Here is a 27886-nt window from a genome sequence, read left to right as displayed (position 1 = left end):
CATGACTTGTACAAGTTCTCTTCTCTGGATCTGATCTCCTCTGCAAAATGCAGGACATGACAGCATCCCGAGGCCGTGCGAGGATGGCCGGACACAACAGACGTACAGCAGGTACATGTGGGACGTCGTACGTACTCAACACACTGAGTACTCTTATCATCATCACTGTTGCTTTCTTTGTCCTTCCCATGGAAAATCCAGCTTGCAGCCTGGGGATTCTCTAATACACTGACGCCCAAACCCCATCTCCCAGAAGCTGCTCCAGGACCCCACACGGGTCCTGCTTGCTGACCACATGCCCAGCCACTCTCTCCTCACATCCAGAGAGTCTCTGGGATCCCCGGCCACATCCAGAGAGTCTCTGGGATCCCCGGCCCCAAGATAACTACCATGAATCCAACAACACTCCTGCATAAATTAACCTGGCCCCAGCATCTGCCACACCTAGGAAATGGAAACCCACAGGTAACTGCTGTTCTCGAACTTCAGGATCAAGCTTCCCTTCCTTCCCCTAGACCAGACAGCTTGGCAAGAGTAAATCTCTGACCAAAAAACCCCAAGAACAGAGAAGAGCAAGTTGCAATTGTTTTTCTGTTGCAGGACACCGCCACCCCACCGTGGAGTCCCACATCGCGTTGTGGCGTTGCACAAGTCTCCGAGCATCATTAACCCGTGTTGCTTCATGTTGCTGATGGGGCAATTGTTCAAAACACAGCTTTTATAAGAGACCAGAAGAGGACCGTGAGGGACATCCGATCCGCTGAACTCAAGGGTACCCAGGAGGGGAGGACCCTGCCCCAAGGGCCAGAGCAAGGCCAGGATGGCGGTGCTTGCGGGAAAGGCCATGTTCAGTCTGACGATGCTTCTGCTTCTGCTCTCATTCCTTCTGCACCTCTCCGGGGCCTTTCCGGTACGTTGGGAATCCCCGGAAGAGGAGACCACGCAAGTCGTTCGGGTAAGTTGACAATCCGGCAGGCGCGTGGTTGACGCGCCGCTTATTAGGAAATCGTGTGGGTTGTTTCTTCTTTCTAATTAAATCAGCCCGAATGGAATTGTGCGGTTGCTTTGTTTGAGCTTGTCGTGTCAGGGGTTTGGAGGGCCCCAGGCGGGGCTCTTCGATCCCAGGAAAAATATCGCTGTTGGGCTCCCTCCGGCTGGGGAGCCGTTGAGCAGGAACGGTTTTAACTGCAAGACTAGATGATTTTCTTTCTCGCAAACCTAAGATTCCCCCGTTCGCTTATATGCAGCCCAGTGACTCCATGTCCGGTGTTGTCTGTACGGACTTGTCTTCGCAGCCAAAAATCTCAGGGGGACTAGAGAGCGTGAGGACAGGAAATCAGAAGGAACTAGAAAGCAATGCGTAGTGCAGTGAGATTTCCTACTCCAGATTCTGAGGCTGTCTACGGATTATTCCGGGCACCATCAAAGCCAGACCCATAGCTTTCCCCGTCATCCCACAGCACAAGAGTCAGGCCACATTTTGAAGAAGCACCGGGAACGCTGTCACCGATTTGTCACGTGCAGTTTTCTTAGCATTGCGGTTGTAGAAAAGCATTCTTTATTTTGCTTTTTCCCTTTGCTTTGTTCTTGAATATATCTTTCAGTGAGAACACTAAGCCCCAGGCGAATAGCTAGAGCTCACAGAGTGCTTACTCCACACAAGACACCCCACTAAACGTTTCCCCAACACTGTCTCATGTCGACCTCGCTGCAGCCCTGCAAGGGGGGATTATTGTTCCCACTGTGGACACTAAAGTGAGTCTTGAATCACTTCTGTGATGCGCCCCAAAACTCATTTAATCTAAGGCAGAGCTAGTATTCGAACCCCAGCCTCTGTGAATCCCCCTTTCGCCATTTCTGTGCTCTGTCGTGTGCCCCTGGCCCCTTCCAGAGGATCTGCGGTGGATAAGAGGCTAATGCCGATGATGGTGCCGTTGCCCCAAACCTATCCGGAGCTCTCGTGAAACTGTCCGTTCTCACTTGAGAAGCATCCAGAAGGTCTGGGACTTGAATGGGCGTCTCGGCAATTTCCCTCCACGCACGCACTTGCGTTTCTTAGCGACAGGGACTAAACCTTCTCTAGAGGAGCAAAAAGATACGTAAGAGAGACTCTGCATTGATGCTACTGATACCTTAAAACATCAACAAATGCGGGGGCACCTGAGCGGCTCGGTCGGTAAACGTCTGATTTCAGCTCAGGTCATGATCTCGCGGTTCATTAGATGGAGCCCCAAGTCCCACTCTGCGCTCACAGTGTCAGCAGCGTCTCGTTGGGATTCTCTCCCCCTCTCTCTCCGCCCGTCCCTCCTTCTGTCAAAATAAATGAACTTAAAACACTTCAAGAAATCAGGAAGGCCTAGCCAGTCTCCTGACTGCATACGAGCATCTTGCACGCGGCCTTGGACCTCAACCCTTATGGAATACCTGTTTTTATGTTTTTTAATTTTTTTTTAACGTTTATTTATTTTTGAGAGAGAGAGAGACAGAGCATGAATGGGGGAGGATCAGAGAGAGAGGGAGACACAGAATCTGAAACAGGCTCCAGGCTCTGAGCTGTCAGCACAGAGCCCAACGGGGGGCTCGAACTCACGGACCGCGAGATCATGACCTGAGCTGAAGTCGGCCGCTCAACCGACTGAGCCACCCAGGCGCCCCATACCTGTTTTTATGTATAAACATTCCCGGGAGCGCTGAATGGAGGGGCCGTGCTGACCAAGGGACGGCGTTCTCTCAACGCCGGGCTGCAACTCTGTGTTTGCTCCCGTGACTACCAGCTTGTTAGACGGTTGGGAGTGACTTAGGAAGGACGCCGGGAAGCCCGAAGCACCGACGGAGGTGACTGAGCGAGTCCCCTCATGTGTGTGTCTCGGCCCAGAATTACCTGGAGAGGTTCTACCAGCTGCCGCGGGGCGGATACCGGTCCAGATGGAGCAATGGCACCAGTGTGGTTGTGGACAAGCTCAGAGAGATGCAGCGATTCTTCGGCTTGAACGAGACGGGGAAGCCAGATGAGGAAACGCTGGAGATGATGCAGAAGCCGCGCTGCGGGGTGCCTGACAACGGGGACTTCATGGTGACCCCGGGAAACCCCAGGTGGAAACATACGAACCTGACCTACAGGTGAGATTCCCGAGCTTTGAGACGCGTTAGGGGTGTTCGTGAGCGTGTGTGACGCGCCAGGCGCTGCTCCAGGACATGGGACCCACGGGACCCCGTGTCCCCACCCCGGGGAGACCAGAGTCTAGTGAGTGAGGCCAGGGGGGAAAGAGCAAAGACCCCACAGGCTCTCCTCACCCCAAAGCCTGGAGTTTTTGTGCTCCTCCTCCAAGTCTAAGGGACAGTGGCCACATCAGACTGTCCCTCTGTGAACCCCCTTCAGGCCCCGACAAAGGCTTAGTCATTACTCCCCGCGTATCCCGATGAGAACGATCTCCGTCAAATACCATGATCTGCCGAGTCCTGAGTGGAAGGCCCTACATGTATTGAATCCCCCAACAGCCCTCTGAGAGGGGAGCTATGTTACGATCCTCCTCTTAGGAGCAAAGACACCGAGTTTGAAGATACGGAGGGACTTGTCCACAGCCCCGAGCCCTCATTAGACCCTGTCCAGGGGCAGCGCATCATGTCACTGACCCCCAGGTGGATGAGCTCAGTGTGGTGACACCCCGTGTGCTCATTTTGAAGGATCCTGAAGTACACCACGCAGTTGTCCCAGGCCAAGGTGGAAACTGTCATTAGCACAGCCTTTCAAATATGGGCTAACGCATCATCCTTGACCTTCACCAAGATCTCGCAGGGAGAAGCGGACATCAATATCGCTTTTTACGAAGGAGGTAGGCCCTCCGCCCTCGAGCTCAGTTTTACTTTCCCGAGCTAACCTGAGACTCGGCAAGGCCCTGATACGGGTTGTTCTATTTCAGATCATGGTGACAATTCTCCATTTGATGGACCCAATGGAATCCTCGCTCATGCCTTCCAGCCAGGCCCAGGTATTGGGGGAGATGCTCACTTCGATGAACAAGAAACATGGACCACAAATTTTGAAAGTAAGTTAACCAAGGGCATGTCCACGTGCAGCTTCTGAGTGAACTTTGTCATGTTAGCAGCACCACGTAGATACATACAAACATCCAAGGGGTTTTAACATTTCAAACCCACACAAATGGACCTTTTTAAAATTTCCCTACCTCATATTAGGTCAATTTAGGTTTTGAAAAGCCTAAGGCTAAGTACTGACCTTGTTTCCTAGGATATAAATCAAAAGGCTACAGACGACGGGTAAATCCAGCCAGTCCTGTTTGTATAAAGTTTTATTGAAACAAGGCCCCCTTGTTTATGTACCATCTATGGCTGTTTCCATGGCACAACAGCAGAGTTGAGTACCTCCTACAGAAGTACTCACAGAAACCACAAAGCCTAAAATATTTACTATCTAAACCTTTACAGAAAAAGTTTGCTGACCACTGCTTTAGGGTATATCTTTCTTTTCATATTCTGAAATTTAATGATGTTTGGAAAAGGTCCCTATTTTTGGAAATCCAGAAACAATTGGGTTCATTTAGAAACCTATCCCACTTGGAAATGAGCCGCCATCTTTCTTGTCAAGTTATGTCATCTTTGTGGAGCTCTTCTTCAGTGGTGTGTTCCTGGGGACAAACCAAACCTTTCAGGAGAAGACTCGTGATAAGAGTCAGATCACCTGAAGGGAAGGATTGAGAATAAGGACAGGTGTATCTGGACCATGTGGTACTTCACAAGGCCACAAGTAACAATACGCCACAGAACACATTCTAGAAAGTAGGAAAGGAACCTTTTATCCTTGCTTGGGACCTGTTCTTCCCACCATTTTCTCAAAGAACCAAGTTTCTCCCACCAAGTTCTCAAAGAACTTATTCTACCCAAGTCCCTGTGCTAGGAGCTGCCTATACCCTAAGACAGATAACACTCTCCACTACTTAGAATTCCTAGAGCCCTCCTCACCGGTCCACATGGTCATTCCCTCTTACCTGAACTAAATGACACAGGTTCCCACCTGGACTCTTTACCTCAAGTCTCTGCTCCCTCTAATTTTTCCTAGCACGGCAGCAAAATTTATATTTGGAAAGCCTATCTTGGATTACATTACTCTCCTACTTAACCTTGCAGTGTTTACATTTTCTGCAACAAATAATATCCAAATACCTTTCCTTGGCATTGAAGCTCTCAGTACTTTTACACCCTCATCTTTCATGGCTGTCTTCCTGTGTCGCATGCTGCAGCCACCTTGTGCATTCACCGTTCCCACATGACAGCACCTGCTTTCCAACCTCCCTACATTTGCTCACATTGTGCCCCAAGCCCCCCCTTTCAAAATCTCTTTCTGTGCTATGTCACATGCCACCCCTCTGTTGTCTTGCAGCTGGAAATGAGGACATTCTCCTCAGAATCCCGACAGTCTTCGTGTCTCTTTCTCTAGCTGCTCTCCTCACTGTTTGGTGCCTTCCAAGTTGTTGGCATTCATCTCTCCTTCTAGACTGTGCATCATGACAAATCCCCCACATTTGCTTGCCATTCAAGGCCCAACACTCAGAGATGTTTTTGGAGATGCATTCATGACTGCAAAAATACAAGGACGTGATGGTCAAGACAAAAATGTCTTGGAGCATGGGTAGAATTAGCGTAGGCTAATTGTCAATAGGAAGTTGAACGTTGTAGTTGGAGAATGGGGCTTGCCCTTGTACCTGGATTTGACCCCAGCTCTACCACTTATTATTGCAAGACCCGTAAAGAGATACCTGAAATCTGTGGGATTCAGTTCCTTTACTGTAAAAACATTTCTAACAATACTTCATACAAATGTTGCGAGGACTAAATAGTATTATACTTCCTAGCATATGGAAAGTACTCTACAACCCTAGTTACTAATGTATAAGAGATAGGTGTGTAACAAAATGCTCAGCCTGTCTGTGAGATGGCCAGACTGAGAGATTCACATCACGAGTCAAATCCTCATGTGTCTGCTGGGCAAGTGAGGAGGTCTTGGACTTGGCCAAGGAACTTGGGTGCTAATTTCCAGGATCGTGAACCTTGGAAGTTTGGGTTCCCAACTGGCAAAGGCACTGTGCTCCTGGAAGTTAGAGATGAGGGAAGGAGCAGTGTTTGTCTGTTTCTGGAGGGGAATCCTTGAAGCTGCTTCGAGAATTCAGAATCTGGGAAGAGCTGGTGCCCGCTGAGACTCTACTGAAGCTGAGGGCTTGGGAGGCTGGAGAGGGCTGCTGAGCATCAAGAGACCATGGTGGCCCTGCCACCATGGTCTCTCAGCCTCAGGTCCACACTCATGGAGTCCCAGAATCAGAATGAAGGCAGCTTTTCTTGGTCCTAAGGTTTGATGCGAAGCTCACTTAATCTGAACGTGTAACTCCTACCTTGACTGATTCCAATCTCCATTTCTTCAGAAGCCTGCAGAGAAAATGCAAAAGAAGGCTTGGGCAGTGCTGTTTCTCCAGGAGCTTTTGGCTTGGAAGCTGCATTCCTCGAGATCAGAATTTCCTCCACCCTTGGATCCACTTGGAGCCATTCACCACATGTGCTTGCATTGCAGATTATAATTTGTTTCTTGTTGCTGCCCATGAATTTGGCCATTCCTTGGGGCTCTCTCACTCCACTGACCCGGTTGCCTTGATGTATCCCATCTATGCTTTCCGTGAACCCAGCACCTACACCCTCCCTCAAGATGACATCAACGGCATTCAGGCCATCTATGGTAAGGTTATCGGAAGAACACTGTGGTACACGGCGAGGTGTGGCACATCAAGGATGTTCTTTCCGGTCTTGTCTGTGGTGGTGGAAGTTGGAGGGCTCCTGGGGTCTGTCGGGAAGAAGGTACCGGTCAAATTTGGTGGCTGTGCGCCATAGACTAACGCCAGGCAGGGACACCACTGAATTAGAAGTGCGTGTGGCAACAACAGAGATGGGTCTTTAAAACTTTGTGCTTCGTGGAAAAAAAAAAAAACAGAATGATGCATATCACACAGTGTTTAAATTACACAGTATATGATTCCACATACATTAAAGTGCATATAGGCAAAGAAGGCATTTCAAGAAACATGCCAGCAAGCAGATACATATTGCCCATAATAAAAGTGTTGTCTGTGGAAAACAGAATGGGAATAGCAGTGGAGGATGCAGAGAAAGAAACATCTTTTAAGGACATGGCTGATGCTCTCAGGGAGGGACATAGACAAGCCCAGATCTTATACATCTCCTCCTGCTGCCTTCCTGGTCTCTAGAGGCTGTAAGAACGAGAAACCCGTGAGAAGGTAGGAGGGTCTGTAAACCAGTGTGGAGCGGAGTTGGGGACAGCAGCACAGAACCAGGCACACCAGGAACCCTAGCTCAGGAACCTTCTCATGATGATAGAATTTTCCAGAAGGAAGAGACCTGCTCTATCCTCCCCAACTCCTTTCCCCAAAAAACACCTCCTTCCTTTTCCCATCAGTGTTTTAAATTCTCTCAGCTACTAGCATAGCCCTTCATTCTACAATGAAAAAAACACATGAAAACACAAATACCCATAGGAAAAAAATACTGCTAAAATATGACTTAGGTTTATGCTACAGGTTCAAGGACCAATACCAGTTCCCTTCCTGAAGGTGGGTTTGGCGCGGAAGCAAGAAAGGGATCCTGGGTGACAAAAATGTGGGAAGAACCAAGAAGGGGGAAAGGATGGGATTCGGATTTTAAAGTGGAGGGCGGGGAGGGGGAGACACAGGATTCAAATTGTCTTACTTCACAACTTGACCTGGACCTTTCTCTCTAAAAATCACCATGGTTGTTTAAAATAATGATAATAACTTTAAGAGGGCCAAATGTACATTCCCTTCATTGCCTTGTGAGATAGTCTGGTAGGGTTTCTCTTCATGCGGAAACCCTTCCCCTTCTGAGAATCAATGGGGGTACTCCAAGAGTCACACTGGATTGGGCTTTAAAAAGCTGCTTCTCTTTCTCCTCCTCCTCCTCCTCCTCCTCCTTTTTTAAGGACCTTCAAGCAACCCTGTCCAACCAACCGGACCAAGCACACCCACAGCCTGTGACCCCAGACTAACATTTGATGCCATTGCCACACTCCGTGGAGAAATCTTATTCTTTAAAGACAGGTATGCCATTAAACTGCTTCTTCCTTTGACTGACTTTCCTGGCATAACTTAGAACCGGCTTCTAATCAAGTCCCACTTTGCACATTACTCAGCTTTTCCTTTGAATTCTGTGCACGTGCCCCTCATGGGAAAGGACTGTGTTTTCTGGGTCACTCGAAACATCCAGGAAAATTTTTAAAAAAAGAAAGAAACCCTCCAACAGGCATAAACATTCATGTGTTGGTGATAGTGTCACAGACACGGGCTCCACACATGGGTTTACTAGACACAAAACCTCACCCAGTCCCACCCACCCAAATTCAGGCCAGTAAGTGGGAGCTGTCCCTTCATAAGCTGAGGGCACATCATCTCCCTGGTTGAATTTTTCAATTTTCCATTGGCTGCTTTGTGATTGCATAACCACAGGCTGGGCCTACTTGCACCACTTTTGCTGGAATACTCTAGATATTCTCAGTCATTTCTGTAGGGACAACGAGACTAATACAATGAGACTTGTCAGGGTGTGAGGAGGGGACAGGACAAAATGTAATCAGATAAGGTTATGCCTGTGACCTCCCCTAAACACTGAAGCGCCCCACCCCCCCACATGAATGACATCCCGTAAAGCCCCGACCCTGTGCTGGTCACCGTGCTGGGAACCATCCCACCCTCTCGGGGACCGGGTAGGGGCTGCACCGGTGCAGGACCCAGAGAAGCTGCCTACTCGGGCCACCGCATGCGGTCCTGTCCTTTGTGCTCTGCCAGGTACTTCTGGAGAAGGCACCCCCGGATGCCAGAGGTGGAGCTCAACTTCATCTCTCTGTTCTGGCCGGCCCTGCCAGACGGCATCCAGGCCGCGTACGAGGACTCGGACAAGGACCTAGTTTTCCTATTTAAAGGTAACTGCCTAGGGTTTCATCTTATTTAGGTTGTCCCTGCAGGGAAGGGAAGGCTTCTCTGCAGCTCCCCCCAGCCCCACCCCAGCTGAGAGGAGGTGAGCCGATGACAGCAGGTTATGCTGGCCAGACTTGTGTCAGGAGACCCGGGTTGGGTCCAGTTCCTGCCGATAACCACTGTGTGCACTTGAGCAGCTGTTCCCCCCTCAGGCCTCAGTTTCCCCATCTACAAACTGAGGAAACCTTACTAGACCCCCTGAGTGCTCTGTCAGCCGCATCCCCAGTATAATGTTCTCAGAGTCCCCAAGGCTCTAATACAGTCTCTGCATAGGAGTGTCAGGACGTAGGAAAGACCCAGCTGTGAGGCCCTGAATGTCAGGCTGAGATGCTGGAAATTTTGTAGGCGCTGGGGAACCACTGAGGCTATTACAGCCCAATGAACTTGACCACCTTTGTCTGTTAAAGACTATTGTTCCCTTGCTGTTTCTATGATGATTTTACACCAAGAGGTGGTATCGATTTTAGAGGAATGGAAGAACCCTATCTAACATAAAACCTGAATCATTGGCAGGCAGCCAGTACTGGGCTCTGAGTGGCTATGACATTGAGCCAGGTTATCCCAAGGACATCTCAAACTATGGCTTCCCAAGCAGTGTCCGCGCAATTGATGCTGCTGTTTACTACAGGGGAGAAATCTTCTTCTTTGTAAACAACCAGTTCTGGAGGTAAGGTAAACTATTTTTTGGTTAGAGGTTGAAATCTGTATTTACCTTGTCTACAACCACTAACAACCAGCCATCTGAGGGTTTAAAAAAAACCCAGGTGATCTTTCATAGGCATTTTATTTTCATAAAATCATCAGTGTTGCTATGGTCTTTGAAAATGTTATTTTTATAAAGTCAAAAAGCTTCACAATGGTATTGAGATTCTTTTTTTTTTCTTTTTTCTTTTTTTTTCAACGTTTTTTTTTTGGGGGGGGGGGGAACAGAGAGAGACAGAGCATGAACAGGGGAGGGGCAGAGAGAGAGGGAGACACAGAAACGGAAACAGGCTCCAGGCTCCGAGCCATCATCCCAGAGCCTGACGCGGGGCTCGAACTCACGGACCGCGAGATCGTGACCTGGCTGAAGTCGGACGCTTAACCGACTGCGCCACCCAAGCGCCCCGATATTGAGGATTCTATGTCAGGGAACAGAGCAAACCTTAATACGGTTCCAGGAAGGGATGCAAAGAAAAAGGCTAATTCTGTTATGAGTTAAATTCTAACACACTCAAGAAAATGCTGTTTGGATGGCCTGAAAAATGTGCTGTCCACATTGGACTTATCACCTCACTAGTGGGGGGAAGGGGGGGAGGGGGAAGAGGAGGAGGGAAGGGAGGAAGGCTGGTTATGCACCAATTAAGTAAATCCACAGGGAATACAAGCTTTTCTTTTTGAAAATCAGGTCGTGATCTCACAGTTTCTGAGTTCGAGCCCCACGTCGGGTGCTGTGCTGACAGCTCAGAGCCTGGAGCCTGCTTCAGATTCTGTGTCTCCCTCTCTCTAGCCCTTCCCCCAGTCACACTCTGTCTGTCTCTCTCTCCTGAAAATAAACAAACATTAAAAAAATAAAAATAAGTAAAAAAGAAAATAACAATAACATTGTGCTAGCAATCAAAACCCTGTTTTAGAATTAATGCGACCCACCTATTTTCTAAATAGGAATGTGCCCTTAGGTAGAAAAAAGTTAACCATTCTTAGGCCCAGGAAATAAGGCATAACAAAGGCTGAATGAGAAAGCATGTGTGAAGGCACTTTGTAAAGTATCTGCACTTTAAATAAAACTGTTATCATTACATACTATATTGATACATGGGACATTTTTGTTTCATCAGATACAATAACCAAAGACAATCCATGCAAACGGGTTATCCCAAAAACATAGCAAGCATCTTTCCAGGAATAGAAAGTAGAGTTGATGCAGTTTTCCAGCAGAATCGTAAGTAGAAAAAAAAACCCTGATAATAAATTTGTTTACAGTCGTAAAATAGCACGTTTACGTTTCAGTGTTGTATCGGAACAATTTTAATTGAAAATGTCTAAGACCTTCTACGAGCTAATTCAACCCTTGATCTTTTTTTGATTTTTGGGCAGACGTCTTCCTCTTCTTCATCGGACCCACGTATTATGCGTTTGATCTTAGCGCTCACAGGATTACTAGGGTTCAAAGAAGCAACAGATGGCTTAACTGCAGATAACCCTGAAGCAAAGTCACACGTGTCTGCATCGGTTTCCTACGAATGGAAGGAAAGTCTAGTTTGCAAATTCATTTTACTGTGTCCTATTTATACTTTTCTCACCCATAAGTAATGCCTGCTGTCACTGTCCTCACTGGGCCTGTCTTCCATGAAAATGCATTTGGAGTAGTCCACCGTCTACAGGGCTGATTTAGTTCTCAGCTATTCCAGCTCAAGAGAGGAGCACTGGTCACCTCAGTACTCACTATGTTGTTACTCATCTGACTTCTAGAAAGCTCGTATATACCTGAGGCTCCTTAAACATGTCTTAATTATATCTGCTATGTACCGTTCAGCACTGGGTTCCAGTGAGACATAGAGCTCGTGAACAACGTAAACAGAACCTCTTGCCTTTACTGAAAACATGGTGCTATTTTCCAGTCTTGGAAAAAAATCCTGTTGACCCATGTGGTGGGTTGAATTGTGTCCCTCCAAGAAAGAGATATTGAAGTCCTAGTCCTAGGTGCCTATGAATGTACCCTGTTTGAAACTAGAGTCTTTGGAGATGCAGTTAGTTAAAATGAAGTTATCCTGGAGCAGGGGGGCCCCGGAAGAAGAGGGTCCCCGCACACACTGAGGGGGACGGTCACGTGAAGGTAATACAGGGCCTGGAATGATGCATCTACATGCCAACAACGGCCAGCACCCATCACAGGCCAGCAAGAGGCAAGGAAGCATCCTTCCCAGAGCCTTCAGAGAAAAGAATTTTATCCTCCTAACACCTCAATTTTAGACTCGTAGCTTCCAGAACTGTGATAGAATAAACTGTTTTTTAAGCAACCAAGTTTGTGATGCTTCCTTCTGGCAGCCCTAGTCCGTCCAGCAGCCAGGACAGAACATCTGCACTTGAGAAAATGAGTCAACACAAAATGACAAAGTTGATTATTGTCACCTTCCCCCGGAAGGGAGCCAGAAGGGCGGTACCACTTTCTCTTCCGCCTCCTCCCTGCTCTGTCCTTTTAGATTCCAAGCAAAAGGGCTAGTAGTTGGATTTCTTCTTCCCCATTTCTTTTTTTCCAGGGATACTCTGGGGGGCACCTGCTACCAGTAAGTGGGATTTGCTGCACCAACACAACAGTGCTGGGCACAAAATACTGTGAAGCTCACTAAATTAAACTGAGCTTGGATGCATACATTTGATAATGGTTCTTCCCCACCAAGAACTGTAGGACTTCAGGGACCATACTGGCCAACCAAGACATCAAGATCATCATAACACCATATCGGCAGTTGTGAGAACGTAATGCAGATTATTACACATTAAATGAGTGCATTGTAAACTATATTTATTACCGGCACATTCTATTTTCTTATTCTGTTAGTTTTTAAATCCCACAGATAATTAGTAGAATTTGGTATCTTATTCTGGTTCAAAAATTATTAAATGCTTTTAAAATAAATATATTAAATGACTGACTTGTGATCCATAATTTCTTCAGATGCTACCACATGGTTCATATAACGTATAAAAAGGAATAGCAGATTTTATATTTGCAGGCACTTAGTGTCTTAGCAGAATTATTACATTGACGTTAATCTTTCAGATACCCTTTTCATTCACAAAATATTTTGTAAAGATCCGACTTTCTTTACAGATTCCCTCAAGTATGTCAGCACATTTTTCTCAACTTACTTTACGAGATGAGAAAACAAACTAGGATGTACTGTCATTCCATTCGTTCATTCATTCAACAGTAAGTAATCACAGACATGCCCCAGGTACTGTGCTAGGGGAAGTGAGAGAGAGAGAAGAGTAACTCATTGCATCAGTATAACAACTGCAAAAGAACCTGTAAGAACAGAGTATTTCTTTTTTTTTTTTTTAATTTTTTTAAAAGTGTATTTATTAGGGGCGCCTGGGTGGCTGGGTCGGTTGGGCGTCCGACTTCAGCCAGGTTACGATCTTGCGGTCCGTGAGTTCGAGCCCCGCGTCGGGCTCTGGGCTGATGGCTCAGAGCCTGGAGCCTGTTTCCGATTCTGTGTCTCCCTCTCTCTCTGTCCCTCCCCTGTTCATGCTCTGTCTCTCTCTGTCTCAAAAATAAATAAAAACATTAAAAAAAATTTTTTTAAGTGTATTTATTAGAGAGCGAGAGCTGGGGAGGGGCAGAGACGAGGGAGAGAGAATCCCAAGCAGGCCCTGTGTTGTCAATGCAGAGCCCGACGCAGGGCTCGACCTCCCAAACTGTGAGGTCATGACCTGAGACAAAATGGAGACTCGAGCGCTTAATCAACCGAGTCACCCAGAACAGAGTATTTCATTTTTAACATTAGAGTCCATTTCAGACTATTATATTTCCTAAGACTTCTTACGTCTGTTTTTTCAGGCATGGAGGTAGGAGCTTCCTCTCAGAACATCTGCTTGTTGCGCTAACTAGTTATGAGAGGTTCTTGGCCCACCTATACATTTTTGAGAGCAGAACTGAGTTCCTTGTTATTTCTTTAACCATATTTCACAGAGTCCTAGGAAGTGGACAGCTATAGGAAGTGAAACAAAGAATTCCAAAATTGCTCCTCATTTTATGGTTCTCTTCTGGACAATATGTGGTATTTTCTGGCTGTTAAACTGAAGTTAACCTAAGAGCTGCCAGAATCTGAGCTTAGAACTTAATGAGGTTATTTTTTTATCTCCTTTAAATTTCTTTGAAACCAAAGCCCAAGTCCAGATGTTGCTGCAATTAATTCACGGGGGACGTGGTCCCAGGAAGCAAGAGTGGGGAGGCAGGCAGCCTGAGGTGGACGAGAAAAGCCAGTACAAATACGTGCGATCAAGTTTCCTACGATGGGCATTCTGGGCTCGATTCCAGCTGGACCCCCTGAGAAGCCAACCCAATCCCGTTTAACTGTTCACATCTTGAAGGGCTGGGAGGCTGGCGCACTCCTCCTTCACTTCCCGCCCGCACAGGCGGCTCCTGGATGTCATGTGCCCTGGGAACTAAGCAGAAAGGGTGCCAGAGACATGTCCTACATCTGTTGGTGGGAGCTTAAAACGATGGGAAATGGGAGAAGTCGTCTCTGGAGAGATGTAACAGCCCAAGAAGGAAGCTTTATCGGTTGTGACACTGTAGAAATCTCCAGGTGGCACATGTTGCTAACAGCCTACGTGACCTTTCTCCGCCTCCTAAGACCCCACTTGGATTGGAGGCAGCAACGCATTCAGCTAAAAGACCAGATGCCATGGTCTTTACAGCCAGATGGGGCCAGTGTTTCACATCTTGCCAAAATGCATGAGCAGATTATTGCACGGGCTTCTCAAAAGAGACGGGGACCCTCCTTTCTCTGCCGTCCTCCTTCCTGCTCCCTGTAATGCGGACGCAATGGTCAGAGCCTACGCAGCTGCCTGGACCACGGAGCGCTGCACGGAGAGAGAAGTGTCCTGATGTGGATGCTGCCTGCGTCCTCGGGGTGGGGACTTGTCAGACAGGTCCTGCCCTTCCCAACCCGGACTTCTATGTGAACGAGAAATAACTTTTATTTTATGAATCATCTGTCACCTTGGGTTCTCGTATGTTCAACCAAATCTTATCCCAACTAATGCATCACACGAAGTGTCTGGAGCACACCCCACCTCCCTGCAGGGAGGGTCATCAGTTCACAAGTCCTGGCTGTGCTCCCAGAGCCTCCCGGCAGCTCTCTGCTCTCTCGTTCTTGAATAGATGGCACAGCACAAAGGATCCAAACATGGGAGAACATTTTCCAGTGTTAAACACAGACACCCAGAAAGAAACTTTGAAGAAACAGAGACAATTCTGGGAGTAAAAGAAGATGTCAAGATAAACTTAAAAATACTGTAAGTTCTCAAAAGATAAGCCATATTTTACATCCAAACACCCCTTAAAAATGTAAGAAAAAGAAAAAGTAAAATATTCAGAGAACATTGGAAACTAAAAATATAGCTGAAATAAGAAACATAATTGTTGGGCTGGGAAATAATGTTGACAAAAAACGGTAGTAGATATATTAGGAGCAAAGAGATTCAATCCAAGAGGTCCGATAGATATATGGATTCCAGAATGAGGAAGGAAAATCGGGTTGGAAGAAATTATCAAATAACGTAGGAAAGTGCCCTTGAGGTTTTCATAATGACAGAACTGCTTACGCCCAGCCATGTTAACGCAAAAAAGAAAAGAGAAAAAAAGAAAAAAGGAAAACCACATCAAAAGACATCATTATGAAATTTTAGGATATCTGCATAAAGAGAATATTTCCAACATTTTTCAGAAGCAAAAATATCAAGAATCAGAAGAAAAGACTCCCCAGCAACAATAGCACATCCTAGAAAACAAGGGAAGACTACCTTCCACGTTCTAAAGAAAATTTATTTCAGCCTCAAATTCTACGGACACACCCTCGATCAAGTGTCAGGATGGAATGAGGGACATTCTGAGGCATGAAAAGATTCCAAACATTCGTTTTCCTTGCACTCTTTCTTAGACCAACCACCCCCATCTCGCTTGGCTGTCTACACATGTATTCGCTCCCATCAGCCAGATTTCCTGCGCTTCATTTCTGCTGTGCTACCTGCTTCCTATGGCCTCCCTCCACACATCCTCTCTGGGGTTCAAATCCTACCCATTCTTCAAGATGCAGTGGAAGCCCCACCTGCCTGTTGCGGCCAGGACCTCCATTAACAGCGACCCACTCCCCCTACCCTTCTCAAGCTCTGGAATCTTCCCTGTACATTTTGCCACTTGCCTGTGTCTGGCATTCACGTCTGTGTATGTCTGAATTCTCCAACGAGATTGGAACAGTATCTTCTTCACGCTTCCATTTATGGTGACGGGCAAATACAGGTGCCCAACGAACATGTGAAGTTTGTCCTAGTTAATTAGGGTATTCTGATTCCTGAGTCCCGTGTCCTTTCACAACCCCTTTCTATCCAAGATATTTGGGAAGTTCGTTCAAAAGAAAATTACAAACTCTCAAGAATTTCAAACATAGGAAAACCTCCCAACTTCACAAGGACAAAAGTAACTTGGAGGCCGACTTGGTGTTCTATTCAATTCAGTAATGAGCAATGATTGTGTTTACTAAAAAAAACAAAACAAAACAAAACAAAAACTGCAGATCATGATTGCAAAATCAAGTCAACCTAAGGGGAAAAAAAAGCATATCATGACACATTTCATGGCAAGTGGTCCTTGCCTGTTACGAATTAAATAACGATACAAGCCAATTCATGCCACGTCTCACTGTTGTTTTCTAAATTCTGTGGCAACAGAGACAGGCTTCAACTGAAAAGAGAGAGGAATGAAGAGCCTTCTGCTTCTGTTTTTGCTCTGTGTAACGTTTTGCTCCGCGTTTCCTACAGCCCGAAAGATGGACCCTGAGGAGACCATGCACCTGGCACAGGTACTGTCTCCATAAATGTTGATGTCGGCTATCTGTAAAAAATGAATTGTACCGATTGCCTTGGAACCTAAAAAGACAGCAAATTCCTCCAAAAGATTCCTGTACTTTCCCCCAGCTCCAAGGACACCAAGTAACCGTGTGCGGGGTGGGATGGGGGTGGGGAAGGAGATTTGCCACCATTTCTCATGATGGTTCCAAGTAAAGACAGAGGGAGGAGCAAGAGGGCGGCCCTGGGAGAAATGGACATCTCTGTACAACCAGGGGGGCCCAGCTCTAACCCTAGACCGCTTACCCCCATATGCATGAAAGAGACATTGCCTTGGACATTCCCTCTAAAGATCAGTCCTGTGAATTTGCCATGTTTGGTTAAATTAATTAAATTTGCCAAATGAAAAACCACGTATCTCTCCTAGAATTTGTCTCAAGGAAACAAAATTTATAGGGAGTATAAATGAAAGTAACAGCAGAAATGGGTAAGATGTGTGGTCATTTACCACACAGAAGAAGCTGATCGTCCTCTGTGGAGATTTGGAGCATGACAGGCTGTGTGCTTTGGAAGGTTCTGGTCGCACACAGCTCGGCCACTTCTTGAAAATTGAAAACACAGGGTGACTCTCTCCTTCCTTCCTTTCTTCTTTCCCCGTCTGGCTCCTTCCTTCCCTGGCTCCTTATTTCTTTCTCCCCCCACCCCCACCACTGCCCAAAAGGGTTTCAGGCAATTTTGTTTTATCCTGAGATACAGATCTGCTGTCTTGTAGTCTGTGCCTTTTTTTTTTCTTTTTTTGTCCCTTTGGCCAGGCGTATCTCAACCAGTTCTACTCTCTTGAAATAGAAGGGAGTCATCTTGTTCAAAGCAAGAACAGGACTCTCATAGATGGCAAAATTCGGGAAATGCAAGCATTTTTTGGATTGACAGTGACTGGACAGCTGGACTCAAACACTCTTGCAATCATGACTACACCCAGGTGTGGCGTGCCTGATGTGGGTCAGTATGGCTACACTCTCCCGGGGTGGAGGAGACACAACCTCACATACAGGTAATGACTCCGCAACTCACTTCCCCCTAAGCCAAGACCTTAGGGTATAATCTGCGAGGAACAATAACAATACGAGTTTATTCTACCAAGCACCTGCTAGGTGAATGGCCCTTCCCAGATCTCACTTATAGCAATTCTCCCCACAAAACTGGGACGTCAGCACCACTCTGAGGACCACCTCAAACAGAGACACTGAAACAGAAGGTTGTTTGCCATAGTCAGTCTTAGCAGCAGACTGGCTCTGACAGATTTGCTTTTGTCTCTGGCCTCGGCCGCTTCCTCGGCGGGACCAGAAGCACCGCCATCTGATTGCAGATGGCTGAAGGTGCAGGTGGAGTATGATCAGCAGAGAATGGGAGGAGCCTGGGGCACAGCCAGTTCATGTCACGGACACAGGTGGGTTAGAGCCTTCGGGTCTCAGATGGACCCCGGTGTGAAGTACGGAGTTTGCCCTCAGGCATGTCGAGGAAAGGGGGCTGGTCATTGGCAGGAAGAGGACGAAGCGTGCTTCTGACATGAGTCAGTGGCCTTGACTTTGCTCTAGGGCCCTCTTGATAGACCCTAGAGAGGATTAGTTCTTCCTTCACTGTATGGGTCTTAGGAATTAAAATAAAACTAGGTTTGGCAAGATAGGGAGTATAAACAAGAGGAAAATCTTTTTCTGAGTGAGTAATTCTTTAAGGCTCTCAAGGGAGATTCTTGAGACACATGCTCAAGGCTGATTTCCACAGGCATCTGAGAAAACAAACCTCCAATCTGTTTAAAATGTTTGTGTAATACACCCATGTCCACAGCAAGCACAGACATGACATTAATGCTCTCCCACTTCGGAGGTGATCTTAAGGACGTCATTTAACCTCTTTGAGCCTCATTTGTAAAGTGCTAGAAGACTAGCTGATCAATAGGGCAGATGGGAGGACTGGGTTGTATAGCTTTTGTGGAAGTAGAAAAGTATGATACACGTGCAACAATAGCACACTACTAGAAGTCACTGCAGCATACAATCGATGAGAAATGATTTTCTTTGTGTCTGTGTGTGCCTATGTGCATGTGTAACCAATTGGTCTATTTTTGAAATTTTTAAGAATCGTAAACTACACTCCAGATATGTCACAAGCAGACGTGGACGAGGCTATCAGGAATGGCCTAGAAGTGTGGAGCAGGGTTACTCCACTAACATTCACCAAGACTTCCAGGGGGATCGCAGACATCATGATTGCCTTTAGGACCCGAGGTAAGGGTACAGCAGACAGAAAAGTATGCCTATTTTCATCTCTGGAGATTTGAAGAGGCTGACCTTCTCCCCTGTGAATTGTGTCTCAGTCCACGGTCGGTGTCCTCGTTACTTCGACGGCCCCTTGGGGGTCCTCGGCCATGCCTTCCCGCCCGGGCTGGGTCTGGGTGGAGACACTCACTTTGATGAGGATGAAAACTGGACCAAGGATGGAGCAGGTGAGTCCCATCTTCTTCCTGAACAAAAATTTTATCATTCCGCACAATCCCTGGAACGAATAGCTGTGCAATTAGTTGCTTTTTACTTCTCAATTCCACCCCCTCCCACCCCAGTTTCCCATATTCCAAGACGACATCGATGAAAGTATTCAGTACCCTTTCAGACAGTTGTGCTTGTACAGGTCAGAGCCTCATCCACACAACACCCTCCCAAAGTTTCTCATCCTGCTGTGATCGGCGCATTCTTCTTGTGCTCGTACATCCATTCATACACCCACAACGCCTGAAGGTCCACTATGTGCCTGGAACTGTGCAAGGCATTGGACGGACCACAAAGTTGTACTAGAAAGTTTCCAGCCCTTCAGAGGTCATGATGTTGTGTGGTGCAAGGCCAAGACCACATCACCACCACACAAGGCACAGTGTGCTGTGTGTTATACCGATAGTAGAAGTCATCTGTGGCTTCCAGATTGAAGAAGACTCTAGGGAGGTGGTCATCTTGAGTTAGTCATCGAAGGATGGTGCGTGAGTTCATGGCCTGTACAAGGTCTATTTAAAAGCATGAACTTCCTCTTCTAACACTTGCCCACCTGCGAAGGAAGTTGACCCTAATCTTTACATTCAAACTATTCCTTCAGAGCAACTGTGTTGGTTTTATTTCTTTTAAACACCTGCCTGGTACTAAAATAAGAAATATTTTATTACTTTTCAAACAAACACTAAAACTTTCCTGCAGAAAACGTGCGTGCATCCGACAAAGGAGCAGGTCTCCATAAACTCTCCGATTCTCCCCGTTGTTTTCTGTCATTGACTCCAGTCGCCTTGGGTCTGGTGTCTGGTTTCCAGGGTCCCAGGAGAACAAGGCTCTGGCTCTCTTTATGTGTGGTATACAAGATCACAGTTCAGTCCTGACCAAGTAACTCCAGATAGTCTGTGGGTCAATTTCATCGTTTGTTCAAATCAGCACGTGATAGATGCTCCACACGTTTGGTAAATGAAGTCAATCAAAAATCCCTTACTCCACACCCACTATGATACAAATGGAGTAAATGTTAGTGTGCAAGACACAGACCCTGCCCTTCAGGGGTTTACAGTCTAGGGGACACACACTGTCAACTGGCAATTAAAATCAGTCTGACCAACACTGGGATAGAAGAAACAATGGCAAGGTAGTAGGAGCATGTAAAAGAAATTTGAACCCAAACACAGAGGTCAGGGGAGGAAGTGATACCAAGCCTGCATTGAAGGCTAAGCAGGAACTCAAAAAGCAAAGTGGCATAGAGAGTGTTCTGGACAGAATAACCCAACCAACTCATGTACCAGGATTGTGGCAGAAGGCCAGGCTGAAATGGTGAATGGGACACAGACAACATAGTGTCTGAAAAACCAGGAGAAAGGTTTGGAATTCATTGAGATGACCTGAGTGTGAGTTATCTTTTCAATGAGTCACTTGTCCCGTCTTGTCCAAAAGCATACCCAGTGACACTGCCAGCCAGACAAGAGGCGCCAGCAAAGGCCAGAGCACAAAAGCATGAAGGACCATAAGAGAATTCTTGACCGGTCCAGGTTTGTTTTGTGCAAACATCATTGGACAAGGCTCCATCATAGAAGGCTCAGCCTTTTCTTTAGGATCCATAGGCTTGATTGCAAGTCCAAGGACAGTGTTATCTTTAGAACCTTACAGACCAGTGGGAGAGACAGCAGGATAAAAAGGCAATTTCACCATGCATGGCGAGCCCTCTAGTATGGGGAAGTACGGGGGATGGGGGGCAATGCATTGTGCAGGAGCTCATCTAAACATTCTTTCATGCAAACACCTGGAGATCCAGCAACCATGATTAAGCACCTGCTACTGATAGGTAGTTTAGTAACCACCAGGAGTAAAAGGCTGTTAAGACACAGTCCCTGTACTGAAAGGTTGCTTCATGCAGTCCTGTACGTGCTATGACACAATTAAACACTGAGTCTATGGAAACACTGGATAGTAGGTGGAGGGATAAGAGAAACCTCATGAAGGAGATGATTCTAGTGGGGCTTCCTGAGCAACAAATAGGAGAGCTAGGCAAACAGAGGATGGGGGAGATAATATTCTGGGTAGACAGAATGTAGGTGGTAAAATACAGAGATTAGAAGAAACATGCCCAGGTGGCTCAGTCGGTTAAGCATGTGACTCTGGATTTCAGCTCAGGTCGTGATCTCATGGATCATGATTGAGCCCCGTGGCCCCCATCCAAGTAAACATTTAAATAACTTTTAAAAAGAAGGACTATGGCACAAATGAGACATGCAAATGATTCAGTATGGTTAGCTCATGAAATGCGAAATAAAATGTGAGGCTGGAAAAAAGGCAGGGACTAGATCATAAATGGCCATTTAAGATCTTTGGACTTGATCCAACAGCAGCAGGGAACCTCTGAAGGATACAAGTAGGAGATACGTGATCCCATACAGTGCAGCCCAGCAACAACCAAAAACTGGTGGCTTCTGTTTTTATTTAGTTTATTTATTTATTTTGTGACAGAGAGTGTGCGTGTGTGCACATGGTGGGAGGAGAAGGGAGAAGGGTAGGGAGAGAATCTCAAGCACGTTCCGTGCTGTCAATGCGGAGCCCAAGGTGGGTCTTGAACCCAACTGTGAAGTCATGATCTGAGCCGAAATCAAGAGTTAGATGCTTAATTGACTGAGCCACCAGGCGCCCCTCTATTTTCTACATAGGGTCCATTTCTGATACTCCTGCTTCCTGCCATGTATTTGCTCTGGGTCATATCTCTCCATGATATGACTAATACCAATTACTCATATGGAAATATTTCCCAGATACATCATGGTGCATAAGAGAATTATCCCCGCAATGGCAAGCCTTTTCTTCTTTCCCCTCAGTTACTTCCTAGTCTCAGATGTAACCCTTCTCCTTTTGGTTGACCCATATACCTATGTTTTTCCTGTTTTTGTTAAGGATTCAACTTATTTCTTGTGGCGGCTCATGAATTTGGCCACGCACTGGGGCTCTCGCACTCCAATGATCAGACAGCTTTGATGTTCCCAAATTATGTCTCTCTGGATCCTAACAAATACCCGCTTTCTCAGGATGATATCAACGGAATCCAATCCATCTATGGTGAGCAACATCATAAATCTGAATATACGTGAACTAAATAGGAAGCTTTCCAGAAGGGAAGTGAAAAAATCACTTCTTGAAATATCACCATGAAGAAAATACTTGAGTAAGATCCTTCTGTAGGTATTTCCACATGCCTTCTTAATTCACTGTGGTGTTTCTTTTCTCATCAAAGGGAGTCTACCTAAGGCATCTGCTAAGCCAAAGGGACCCACTGTCCCCCATGCCTGTGACCCTGATTTGACTTTTGATGCTATCACCACTTTGCGCAGAGAAGTAATGTTCTTTAAAGGCAGGTAAACCCTTTCCCTTAAACACCTCAACTTTCTGTGAATATTTTTCTTTCCAAGAGATTTGGGGATGAAGAGAGAATCACAGATAGTGAGAACACATTCCTCCTCCTTTACATTTTATAACTGCCCATAGCACTTGAATGTTTTATGATGTGTATGTATCTCTTGCTTGTTTGGTAAGTTAATTTTTAAGTGTTCGTAAGCATTTTTTTTTTCATTGCCATTGTATAAGAAGGTGTGGTAGAGTCACTTCCAGAGACTTCTTAGCTCAAATAGTACACCAGTCTCAGCGGTGCTGAAGCTGACCTATACCATTTCAGGAGCCAATCGTTAAATTTTGGGGACTTTTGCAAACCACTTCACCTCATTTTGGTAGCTTGAAACTGCCCATGGTTGGAGTATTTACCCCCTGGAAATCACCAAATGATAAAAATTAGGTCTTTTTCCTACTTAGGGAGGCAGTTGTTCATACTGTCTGAGCAGACCATTCCTTAATGTTGCCTCAGTGTGGTGGCTATAGTAAGAAATCTCTCTTCTTCTCTCTCTCTCTCTCTCTCTCTCTCTCTCTCTCTCTCACCGTGCTTAACTTACTGGACTTGAATTGCAACACAGTAAGTCAGCTGTGTGTACTGTGACTGTATTTCCAGACCAAGCATTGGGACATAGACCATCTCACAAGGGTATGGGCACAATGGCAGAGTATCTGAGATCTGTCAGCCTCCACCCATGACTACACAGCACTCAGATGACATGCTCCTCACAGCAGAAGCTGCGGCCACCTGGGGGTCTCAGGGAGGGATCACCAGTGTGGGAAGGGAAACAGAATGTCAGGGCTTTGTGGGTCTCCTTCGTAGACTCAGAGCTTTACAGCCAGAGGGGAACATCTGAGAAAATACTATAGCATGCACTGATAACATTTCTTCATTCTAGCAAACATCAGACCCATGAGTTCCTCTTAGAATGCTTGGTGTTGCCTTCAAATCTTGAGTATTGCTGCTTTGGCAAAAATGAGGCCATTGATCTCTCAGAATTGACATTTCTGTGGGTAGGTTGCTACTGTAAGCACCCAGGAGAGTGGCACAAAGGCATGTCCTGACCTTGACCGTCCAAAGGGTAGAACTGAGCCCACACCCACCGAAACTTGCTGAGGAAAATTGTGTTCATGCTCTAAATTACCTGATGAGAATGCTAGCCAGTTAAATAAGAGACCAGCCTAGGTTTACAGTGTTTTCACTGCAGTATAGGCTGCATGTGTAAAGTGGTTTTGTTTCACACAGGCACGTATGGAGGATCTATTATGACATCACTGACGTTGAATTTGAACTAATCTCTTCGTTCTGGCCATTGCTGCCAACGGATATTCAAGCTGCATATGAGAACCCCAAAGATAAGATTCTAGTTTTTAAAGGTAACGTTGCCCATCACGGTTTGTGTCTCAGGATGCCTGAACTGGTCAGTGGCTTTTCTGGTACCAGGAACATAATATTCACGCACGGGCCAAAGGGAGAGTGCTTCTGCCGTGATGTTGGGTTCCTGTTGTAAAGAAAAACTACCCAGGGGTTCTCGGTGACTGTGAAGACAAACATCATCCCAATTGCACGGGAACTAAAAGAAACCTGCATGATAAAAACTAAAAACTATCTTTTTTCTACCAAATGAAGGTAACCCACTTCCCTTTTACATTCCCTTTCCACTACAGTCGCCAGATTTGGCAAATAACAGCACAAGGTTACTTGAATTTCAGATAAAACACATAAGGTTTTTAGTAGAAGTATGTCCCTTGCAGTATTTTGAATATACTTTTACCAAAAATTAGTCACTGTTTTTTTAAAAAAATTTTTTAACATTTATTTATTTTTGAGGGACAGAGTGCTAGTTGAGGAGGGGCAGAGAGAGGAGACACAGAATCCGAAACAGGCTCCAGGCGCTGAGCAAGATGTCAGCATAGAGCCCAACACGGGGCTCAAACCCACGAACCGTGATATCCTGACCTGAGCCGAAGTCAGACGCTTAACTGACTGAGCCACCCAGGCGCCCCCAATTAGTCACTGTTTATTTGCAATTCAAATTTAACTGGAATCTTATATTTAATTCAGCATTGCTACTTTTCATCTGGATTTCATCAGATTACTTGCCTTTGAGAATCCTTGGAGGCTGAAATTTAGGAGAACATGTGCAAACATAGTTGTCAGAGAAATGATCAATACAGTGAAACCAATTGACATGCACACTCGCGTGCACGAACACTATTAACTGTAGATGGATGTTATTTGTGTAAAACTAACGATAAAAGCAGCTCATGAAAGCAGTAAGAATAAATGGAGACATAAGATCACTAAATCTCTAGGCATTGAGCCTGAGAGATGACACATTCATTATTTTCAAACTGCTTTAGACATCTCTTTTTCCCTCTAGGAAATGGATAAGATAATCACGTTCTCTCTTCCTAGATGACAACTTCTGGATGATCAGAGGATATGCAGTCTTGCCAGATTATCCCAAATCGATCCATACACTTGGCTTCCCAAGACATGTGAAGAAAATCGATGCGGCTGTCTGTGACCACAGCCTAAGAAAAACCTACTTCTTTGTGGGCATCTGGTGCTGGAGGTCAGTTTACAGACAATCAACCCCTTCATTTCATTCTGCAGAAAAGTATCCACATAGCCTCACTTTAACACAGGCAGAAATAGAACTCACCTAGAGGCTTCTTAAAGCCGATTATGTGGGTGGATGACATTCACCAAACAAAAGAGTGTGTCAGTGAGTCTGAAGATCTTTCTCCAACTTAAAAAATAAATAAATAAAGATAAGATGAAATAATAAAGCTTGTGAAGCCAACCAAATTGCCAATAACACAAACATATCTAGTGAAAACCTGTGAAAGCTCCAAGCTGAATCCTTTTTTGGTTTTTTTTGTTTGTTTTTTATGTTTTTTTTTAATTCCGGCTTCCACACATCACCTGTGCACATCACAGCAGGCGCAATCCTTAATCCCCGTCACCTCTTCTCCCATCCCCCACCCACCACCCCTCCCCTGGTGACCACCAGTGTGTTCTCTGTAGTTATGGGTCTGGTTCTTGTGAGCCCATACTTTGATTTAATAGTTCCCCAGGATAGCATCATTCTGCCTAATGATGTGGCTTTTATCCCTCATCTTTTCTTGTTTTCAAGACAATACAAAAGATTCAGCCAAACATAATTTTTGATATATTTTTAATTATAATTATTTTCAGAAAGAGAGAGAGAGAGAGCTGGGGAGGGACAGAGAGAGAGAGAGAGAATCTGAAGCAGTCTCCATCCTCAGCACAGAGCCCGATGTGGGGCTCAATCCCACCACCCTGGCTGGGATCAGGACCTGAGACGAAATCAAGAGTCAGATGCTCAACCAACTGAGCTACCCAGGCGCCCCAACATGTTTTTAATTATTTTAATTGTAATTATTTATTGTAGTTATTTTAATTATTGACCTGATAGTTTTCCTCTACTAGAGGCTACTTCCTCTCCACATCCCAATTTGAGTCCAAGCAGTGAAGGATTAAGTCCTCCCCACCAAGCAAAGATCCCCTGTAAACCTTTCAAACCCATGCATCCAGGTTTGATGAAACGACCCAAACCATGGACAAAGGGTACCCACGGAGGGTGGTGAAGTACTTCCCAGGAATTGGTCTCCGAGTTGATGCCGCCTTCCAGTATAAAGGTAAGCATCAATGCCTAACTTTTAGGATACTTGGAAGACTTTACTGGCTGTGAAAGAAGGTAGCACAGAAACGTAGGTGTTTCCATTTTAATGTAATTTTACTGTTCTTTTTTTAAATTTTTTTAACGTTTATTTATTTTTGAGAGAAAGAGAGAAAGAGAGAGAGAGAGAGAGAGAGAGAGATCACAAGTGGGGGAGGGGCAGAGAGAAAGGAAGACACAGAATCCGAAGCAGGCTCTAGGCCCTGAGCTGTCAGCACAGAGCCCGATGCAGGGCTCGAACTCATGAACCATGAAATCATGACCTAAGCCAAAGTCAGATACCGACCAAGCCCCCAGGTCCCCTGTAATTTTACTATTCTGGAGCGCATGTAATAATAAACTCTAACCAGGCAGACATTCTCACAAACTGAATTAGTAAGTCCTAAATGATATTCTCTATTATACTATTTCAAATCTATGCATACAGTACCAAAATTAACTTTACTTACCATTGATCCAAGATAGTCGCTAAAAGACACCCCCTGAAGAGTTTGAAAAGCTCTACGTGTTAAAAATGACTAAGCACATGCACTGAACAGTGACTCTCAAACTATTTAGTGCATAGTTTAATGTGCACACTTGGGGTTTGTGTGAGAAACTACCAATTCTTCAGAGTTTCCAAAAAAGATCTAGAATTGCGGGTAAGATCCAGAAATCTACAGTTTTAAATGAACCTCGTACAATTTAATGTACCATTGTAGCTGGTATATCTTCAGACTTTGACGATGAACAGTAACCTAGAACGTGGAGTGAGCAGGAGTCTACATTTTTTCTGAGTGACACCATCTTTTATTGCAGATAAATCTAACATAAAACCTTAATACTTAAAACGGAGCAGAATGACTCGAGGAAAATGAGGATGTAGGGCCCAAGGCCATATCCACAGGATATGTGGCTCGCTAAGACACTGTTTTGAAACCTAGTTTGAGAACCTTTGGCATGAACCACAGTCTGGCTAGAAAGGTGGTAACTCCCTTGACATTCATGTTTCATACCTTGGCGTCTTCCTTGGGAAAATAAAAATAACGTTTTTCATGTGACAGCAGTAAAATAAAATATATCTCTATTATTGTAGAAGGTTCTTTTCTCTCCATAATGTCCAATTATTTTATTCTATACCCATTCAATTAAAAAGTGTGGAACCATTATATAGTTGTGCAAGGTAACATATGATCCCCTCTCTCTAGGATTCTTCTATTTCTTCCGTGGATCAAAGCAGTTTGAATATGACCCTAAGGCAAAGAACATTACCAGAATGATGAAAACCAATACTTGGTTTCAGTGCAAAGAACCATTAAACTCATCATCTGATTTTAGTGTCAGTGAGGAAGAAGTACACTCCGGAGGAGTAGAGATGTTTTATCGTACGAATGTAAACTTGCTTATTTTCAGTATTGTTCATGTGCTAAAAAAATATATATAGTTATCAATAAATTCATAGACCTAAAGTAAACCTCAAGAGGTCTTTTCGTCTGAACTCTGCTTCACAGTGGAATAGAACTGTTGTTGAATGTAAGCTGCCCAACCTGGTTCTAAATATCTATTGCATAAAGACTCAACACATACTTTGAGCTGCCTCTTTTTACAGGAAGTTATAATGTATAAGCAA

General features: G+C 45.4%; 2 protein-coding genes across 3 annotated transcripts; both read left to right on the top strand.

The window, feature by feature from the left end:
- Positions 1 to 733: 733 nt before the first annotated feature.
- On the top strand, positions 734 to 12067 carry MMP8 (matrix metallopeptidase 8). Of its 2 annotated transcripts, XM_047878783.1 has the most exons (10): positions 736 to 955; positions 2876 to 3120; positions 3685 to 3833; positions 3921 to 4046; positions 6581 to 6742; positions 8018 to 8135; positions 8880 to 9013; positions 9582 to 9735; positions 10886 to 10989; positions 11145 to 12067. In XM_047878783.1, the coding sequence occupies exons 1-10, from the start codon at positions 821 to 823 to the stop codon at positions 11246 to 11248; spliced, it is 1431 nt and encodes a 476-aa protein (XP_047734739.1). In that variant the 5' UTR covers positions 736 to 820; the 3' UTR covers positions 11249 to 12067. The 2 variants fall into 2 exon arrangements, 1 of the variants encoding a protein (XP_047734739.1); XR_007156419.1 differs by lacking the exon at positions 9582 to 9735 and having other exon boundaries at positions 734 to 955.
- Positions 5907 to 27700, top strand: MMP27 (matrix metallopeptidase 27). The gene is made up of 11 exons (XM_047878784.1): positions 5907 to 5918; positions 14638 to 16636; positions 17435 to 17673; positions 18759 to 18907; positions 18997 to 19125; positions 22082 to 22243; positions 22419 to 22539; positions 23814 to 23944; positions 24987 to 25146; positions 26133 to 26236; positions 27465 to 27700. Exons 2-11 carry the CDS (start codon positions 16535 to 16537, stop codon positions 27698 to 27700), a joined length of 1533 nt encoding a protein of 510 aa, XP_047734740.1. The 5' UTR covers positions 5907 to 5918; positions 14638 to 16534.
- The last annotated feature ends 186 nt before the right edge of the window (positions 27701 to 27886 follow it).

This window comes from Prionailurus viverrinus, chromosome D1 (assembly GCF_022837055.1).
Source record: "Prionailurus viverrinus isolate Anna chromosome D1, UM_Priviv_1.0, whole genome shotgun sequence".
Classification (NCBI taxonomy): Eukaryota; Metazoa; Chordata; class Mammalia; order Carnivora; family Felidae; genus Prionailurus; species Prionailurus viverrinus.
Note: the sequence above shows the minus strand (reverse complement) of the source record. Positions and strands in the feature narration are given on the sequence as shown.